At 34.2% G+C, this 7,580-nt stretch overlaps 1 protein-coding gene across 1 annotated transcript; it reads left to right on the forward strand.

The window, feature by feature from the left end:
• The first annotated feature begins 600 nt into the window (after positions 1-600).
• LOC142634056 (putative inactive nicotinamidase At3g16190) lies at positions 601-6,333 on the forward strand. Its single transcript, XM_075808326.1, has 5 exons — positions 601-944; positions 1,046-1,159; positions 3,345-3,579; positions 3,681-3,797; positions 5,935-6,333. The coding sequence occupies exons 1-5, from the start codon at positions 897-899 to the stop codon at positions 6,006-6,008; spliced, it is 588 nt and encodes a 195-aa protein (XP_075664441.1). The 5' UTR covers positions 601-896; the 3' UTR covers positions 6,009-6,333.
• The last annotated feature ends 1,247 nt before the right edge of the window (positions 6,334-7,580 follow it).

A 7,580-nucleotide genomic window follows, 5' to 3' on the forward strand; every position in this document is an offset into this window, starting at 1 on the left:
AACATAACAACTTATTTTTTCTATTTTACACAATTACTTTTTAAAAACACTCGTATCATATTATCTACTATTCATTCTATTTTATATAGATAATCAATTTTTATTCTTTGTTTATTATTATTTTTAGAGAGAGAGAGAGAGGGAGAGATAAAGAGAGAGAGGAATTTGATGAAACAAGAGGTGAAAAAAATAAATAAAAATAATGATATACATAGCTATAATAATGATGTATATTTACATAATTACTATAACAACTTTGTAAACTTACATATTTTAGCTTGAGTGATGATGCAGGTGTTTTTGAAATTTGAATACGTAAATTAAACACATTTTTCTATTATCCACGTACCAATAAAAATACTCTTTAAGTTTCAGCCCACAGTTGTCAATTAATTTTTATAAAAAATTGCAAAAACAATTAACTACAACATCCGCCGCAATAAGATCTTCATTAGCGCAGTCCGTCTGACGGAATTAAATGAATCTTATCCATCCGCTGGCCCTGCAAACGTTGTTAATCAAAATTCCAACACGTATCAAAAAATGGGTCCCACTATCTCCCACGTGGGTTTGTTTTGTTCTGTCTCTGTCTGTGTAGTTGTTTGATGATCGTCGAATGTCGATGTAGCCAGTCAGTGTTTGATCAAACCAAAAAAAAGAAAGGGTCCCAATATCAGAACTCAGAAATATACGAATGTGCCTGTGCCTGAACCTGACACAAAACTTAAAACAAATAACAAATTGCAACAACAGCAAATTACATATTTTTAAGCTAAGCAAAGCAACCCCAATAAGCAAAAAGCCTATCTATCTTCCACTTTCTCCTTCCAAATTGTGTTTGGGTTTTGGAAAGAAAAAATTTTGAGCCTTTTTGTTGTGTTTTTGGATTTTGGAACATGGCAGAAAAATGGAAACACACTGCTCTACTTGTTATTGACATGCAGGTGGGGTCCTCTCTCTCTCTCTCTTAAAAAAAAAAAAAAAAAAATCCTGAATTTGATTTTATATTTATATATTTATTTGTTCGTTTTTTAATTTTTGGTAGAAAGATTTTATACATGAGGATGGTCAGATGCTAGTGAATGGAGGGAGAGCCATAGTCCCTAATGTAATCAAGGCCGTTGAAGTTGCTAGGCAGCGTGGCATTCTCGTTATATGGGTTTGTATACATTTCTTTTCTCTATTCACCTTTCTCTGTTACTGTTTGCTTATTTTGCTTTTATGAGTTATGGGTTTTGTTTGATTCCTTGGAAATTATATATAAGTTCAAATTTCACTGTTAACAAGAAAAAGATTGATTTGAGGTATAGCCGTATAGGCATAGCTCTGTTTGTTTGCTAAGAAAATGTAGAGGAAGGGGTGTTGAGCAGATTAAAAGTTTAAGTTCAATCATTGCTTGTGAATTGAGAAATTCTAGACCTTTTATGAACTAAAAAGCCTAAAAGAACTATATTTTTTGGGTTTAGCTGAGTTGGATTTTTCACCTTTTGGAAACTAAAGAGTTGGTAAGAATTAGAGTACAAGACCAATTATATAGGAGCCTTCATTTTTAATTTTTTCCCCTTTTCTTTTGATTAATAAGATTTCAATGAAAGAAATCTTGACAAACAACAACAACAACAACAACAACAACGACAACAGCAACAACAACAATTGTAACTCTCCTACCTACAAGCTAGTATTCAAACTCTCACAGAAGTAAGCAAAACAAGTACTTGACAATCACATTCAAAGGAATTCTCCAAATTCAGCAAAAAGTTCTATTCTGAATCTCTTCTTGACTTTAACTCTTCTTTGAACATCCTGCATTATTGCTTTAATCACTTCCAACTTAGTCACCCATTGTAAGTTCTTGCATTCCTATCTCTCCAAATATGGTAACCAGTTCAGCTCATGACTACTAACTTCCAACCTTCTTATCACAGCAACACTTGGTCAAATTTCCTTCCAAATTCTCCTGGTGATAGAGCAATCAAAAAATAGATATGATCTTTCATTTCCATCCTGCTTCTACAAAAGATACAAAGCATTTCACCCTTATAACCCCATTTAGCCATTCCATATCTTGTGATCAATCTGTCCTTGATGGCTATCAACGAGATAAAGGAATGCTTTGGAATGAGACCAGAGAACCAAATACCTTTCCATGAATTAACTTCTGGTTGGTTATCTGGTTTCTTTCTAAAACCTCATGATAGGCTGAATTCAATTTTTTTTACAGCATGGTCCGATGTGAGGATAGGTCCTTGTCTAGTCATCTCAAACCCGACCATTATAACCAAAATGTATCTAAATTATTTGCTTTATTATGTTATCCTTTCAACTTTCTGATAACTTTACCTGCCATATTGATTTCTACTCAACTTTGAGTACTATTCATCCAAAGAGCTTCCAATGTCTCAGAGCAATCAAACTTTCTATTAGTTGTATTAGGCAACCCTATCAATTGATTATCCTCATCATAAGTTTGAATTTACAATAAGCTACTTTAAAATTTTACTAGCTGCTGAAGGTCAAGCCCATTGCCCATTTTGAATCATGCAGACAACTTGGCATTTAACTTGCTGCCGGTATCATACACCACTCTATGCTCATGCTTCTGATACAAAGGCCCATCTATATGCCAATTATCAAACCAAAGAAAATTAGAATAACCTCTACCCGCTTTAAATTTCATAAGAGGCCTGGCAATATTAAAAAACACTTTACCTAGTGCAAAACGAACAAATTCCAAAGAAGCAACAACAAGAGGCCACAGTCCCAAATTTTAGGGTTGGATTTGGATCTTCAATGGATTGATCAACGTCGGTCACATGTATTTTGTTTCACCATTCTATTTTATCCAAAGTTATACTCTTTGTTACTTCCTTCATTGACACTTCCCTTTTTACTATTTCTACTAATTATATGTTGGTCTTTCTCTACTTTTTTTTTGTTCCCCTAGACTTGAATCAACTCACTCTTTCTCATCAATGCATTAAACACTCTTCTTTGGACATGATCAAACCATCTCAAGCAACTCTTCCTCATCTTTTCATCAATAGGGAAGAATTCCAGTTTTAAATATTTGATGAGTTCAATAATATAGATATTGTTGCTACAGTAATAGGGGATTATGGTTTTCTTGTATCTTGGAAAAGTAACCTTATTTTTGGTGGAGCATATTATCTTACCATGGAAAAGTAACCTTTTTGAAGAGTAGTTAAATTAGCCAATTTAATTTACTGAACTAGGAAAAACGTTTGTGATTGTGAATGTTTCGTTTTCTTCTTCTTTTTTTCCTCCTTAAAATTATCAAAGCCATTGATGATGATGATGATGATATAAAATCTCAATGCCATTAGGTTGTTCGTGAGCATGACCCACTAGGGAGAGATGTTGAACTCTTCCGCCAACACTTGTATACTACTGGAAAAGTGGGTCCGACTGTTAAGGGAACTGAGGGTGCAGAACTGGTTGATGGTCTGGTGATTAAAGAAGGGGATTATAAATTGGTGAAGATGCGCTTTAGTGCTTTCTTTGCTACACACCTTCATTCTTTACTTCAGGGAGCTGGGATTAATAATTTAATCATCACAGGTTTGTATATATTAGAATCTGGAGAACCTATTTGATAATGTTCTATAGTGCTGCATGTTTAGTTTGTATTTACAATTTATAGTTTGAACCTCACTTTATAGGTGTTCAAACTCCAAATTGCATCAGGCAGACTGTCTTTGATGCTGTAGCATTGGATTATCAATCTGTTACTGTTATTTTTGATGCCACGGCTGCTGCTACACCTGACATACATGCTGGTAAGTAGTCAAATATTAGAATATGTTCTTTCATTTATTGAATTTGCAGAAACTTATATTTTGGTTTCCTATCTTAGAAGATGATCTTAACTGCAATAGGTAATTAAAAAAACATTTTAATGTAGACATGTTGATTATTATTATTATTATTATTATTATTATTTAAGTGTTTTTTGTCTTCTTCCTATGATCTTATATGATCTTGTAAAACCAATCTTTCTTTTCTTTGATATAGAAATCTCTCTCACCTCTTTTTAAAGAGTGAATTTATTGAGATTTGGATTATGGCTAATAGGATTCCCCCACAAGCTCTCATTTGTTGAAGCTCCTAAGGGACAAACCATAGCAGTATAAGGGAAGCTATTTTATGATTTACTGATATATAAAATCCAGACTACCTACGCCAGGAGGGTTAAGTTGGTTGTACTGAATGTTCTGCAGGTATGTGGCTAAGATAATTATATATGAAACCTTTGCTGCAAGATGTATAGAACGATTTTAGAAGGTATTCAAGAAATTGGCACTGCTCCCTTGATATTGTTGTTTGGTTTTGAACCATTAGTATGGTTTCCTATGTAGCATCAGAATATGTTTATACTGTAATAGGTAGAGCTTTGAAAAAAACAATAAGATCTGGCTACTTGTGTTTGGCCGCTTGTTTATGCTATGCTCCACGTCAGGCAAAAGAAAACCACTAAGAGGATTACCATTCAAGCATTACTCCTATGGAAAAAACAAACCTTTCTTGACTTAAAGATTCACTTTTTGGCAGTATGTTTGTGTGAAGAAAGTTGTCCATTGATACTTGATTTAACTGGAGTATAAATGATATCTTGAACTTCTATGATCTCATAGAAATACAGAGAAATTATGGGAAAATATCAACACATTGTTTGAAAGCTTCAACACATTGTCATTTGTGCAATTTCTTGAAATTTTGGACACCTGCTTAGCATAAGACATTGACATGCAGCAAGCTTTGCATTTAAATAATGTGCTATTCCATATAAAACTCGGGGGATGTACAGATATATCCAACACTGTATACACATGATGTGAGGTATTGATGTGTAACTAAGAGAGCTTTATAATGTATTTAGCAGCTCAAAATGTAGAAGGGCCTTGTAGATCACAGGGTTTGCAATTAGTGATTACTAATGTGAAGGTCAGGATTGAAGCTCTAAGCAGCTAACATCACCTAACTTTCACCTGTGAGGCTTTGAGAGAACATGAATTCTCTGTCAAATGGAAACTGAAGCCAGGTAGTGAAGGCTAAATCTCTATAGTAAATAGAAGTGATCGAGGCATACACAAATGTGTGGTGCAGAATAAAAGCAAAACTAATCGTGTTATATGTTTCAATATCCTATATTGAGAGAAAAATTTCAAGAGATTGCTAATTGAAAACTACGATCTTTCATGTCAACCCTTTGATAGAGAGAGAACAAGAAAAGGAAGAAGGTTGGTGGAGGGGTTTAGTAGGAGAAAATTGTAAAAGTTGAATTTGATGGTTCCAATGAAGTTGGATAAAAATCATGCTGCTTTAGGGTTAGGCAAGCTGAAATAAAGGGAACATCAAATTGACAGGCTAGAGAGATTTTAAAACTGGATCCTGTTCAATACAGAGTTAACAATGTATGTTGAAATTGGGATCTTTATTAGCTAAGATAACCAACCTATTCTAGAAACAAGACCAAATGATTCCAAATGCTAACAGTGTCAAAAGGACAAACCCTATGAAGCAGTTTTAAAACTATAAAATTTCTCCAACATAAACTTTTAGCACTTGTTCCATGTCTCGCAACGAGAAGTTGATCTGAAAGGTTTTGAATAAGATATGCAGTTCTCTTGGTTATGTTGGCATAGACATTTATTTAGGACCATTTCTAGCATGGTGGCAGTAGACCATTAAGTCTTGTGATGTTTTTACTTATTGCGTTTTTAAATATATTTGGTACTGATGTTATCGCTTGCTTGATAACTGTTGTATTTGGTCTAGTAGGCAGATGCAGGTATGTGATATACTGATGTTATTTTTCTTGCATTTTCATTTCTCACTTAAATATACTTGCCTTCAAATATTTTAGCTTTCTAATATCATACCCCTAACTGACATGGACTACATCTTATGAACCAGCCAACATTTTTGACATGAAAAATGTCGGAGTTGTGGCCCCAACATTACAGCAATGGTGCGAGTCCGATGCATGATCTATCTGGCAAGAAAATCATAGATCAAGTGCACTCTGCCTGAAGTGCCATGTGTGATTGTATTTTGTACTTATGTTTTCGTATGGTGATGTCTCTTTGCTTATTGAATTATACCATAAGTCTCACACAAAGCCCATCCACAAATTATCTGATCCATCAGATGGATTCAGTACTTCCTCTCACATGAGAGGGCCTTATTCATATGTCTCATAAAAAGGCCCAAAATCTCCTCAAACTGAAACCCTTGATTTTAGATGTGTGTTTTGTGTTTTTTAAGGCCGAAATATTATTTTCATCCTTATATTTTCACCTCATTTTCACTTTAGTCCCTACTTTTTATTTTTACTGCTTTTAGTCCATATTTTGAAAAACACGTTTCGTTTTGGTTTTTACCACCAAATGAATATAAGAAATATCATGTGTGGCAAACGAATTGCTGTGTTGGCACACAAAATAATGACGTGGCCAATAAAATAATAAAAATGCCATATCAAAATCCAATTATTTTTTTTTAATTTATCAATTTTAACAAAAAAGAAGAAGGAAATTATGAATTTAGAGATGTGTTCATCTTTAACAAGAACACTAAAGATCACAAACCCAGATTTATGAGATTTAAACATAAGAATATATGCCCAGATTTCCTAGCAATTTCTTGTCAACCAAACACAAATCCAGCAAGAATACAACACAAATCCATATTTATGAGATTTAAACATAAGAACATATGCCTAGATTCCTAGCATTTTCTTGTCAACCAAACACAAGCCCAACAAGAATACAAACACAAATCCAGCAGCAAATTTTTCTTGTCAACTAAACACAAAAAAAAAAAAAAAACAAATAAACACAAACCCAAACATCAGCAAGAATACAAACACAAATCCAACAACAACCCAATAACAAAAGCCATAACCTAAACCAAAAATATGGGTAACTGATTCTAGTGGAAGCGAAAATAGCATGGTCGATGTGGTGAATTACTCGACAAAGAGGAAATCAGAGAGAGCAGAATTGAGAGGACTAGCTTCAGAGAGAGCAAAATCTAGTGGAAGCAGAATCGGCGTGGTCGATATGGTGGATTTTGTGGATATTTTGATCAACACTGAAACAAGCTAGATTTTCTCATCTTTCCAAGAAACTAATACAAAATCAACTCAAACCAACACAAAACTCAACCCAAATTTTCTCATGTTTTTAGAGAAACCAAACACAAAACCCACCACCAAAACTAGATCCAAAACCACCAAACCCAAATCCCTAGATCTAAAACCTGTCGATTAGTGATCAGAGAAACCCAACGATCCGAAACCTCCAAACCCAGACATCCATCTATCAGCGACTCCCATCTGAGCGAGGGAGAGACCCAATGAAAAAGTAAAACTTAAGGAAAGTGAAAGAGAGTTTGGGGAAGACGTGACTATGTGTTTTTATGTTTGGTTGCCAATTTTTTTTAAAGAAATGTGGTGCCACAAACCTACTAACGTAAATGGTTGGAGTGTGGATTTGGGCTCCCAATTAATTTGTTGATGGTTTCCATCCTATAGACTTAGCTTCAAACGTAGCCTAGAC

The sequence above is a fragment of the Castanea sativa genome, chromosome 5 (assembly GCF_040712315.1).
Source record: "Castanea sativa cultivar Marrone di Chiusa Pesio chromosome 5, ASM4071231v1".
Classification (NCBI taxonomy): Eukaryota; Viridiplantae; Streptophyta; class Magnoliopsida; order Fagales; family Fagaceae; genus Castanea; species Castanea sativa.

Excerpts from the sequence above, each read along its gene's own strand:
- LOC142634056 (XM_075808326.1), top strand. The coding sequence starts at position 897 with ATGGCAGAAAAATGGAAACACACTGCTCTACTTGTTATTGACATGCAG. Across the intron at positions 945-1,045 it reads TACTTGTTATTGACATGCAG|AAAGATTTTATACATGAGGA; the intron begins GTGGGGTCCTCT and ends AATTTTTGGTAG. Across the intron at positions 3,580-3,680 it reads TAATAATTTAATCATCACAG|GTGTTCAAACTCCAAATTGC; the intron begins GTTTGTATATAT and ends CTCACTTTATAG.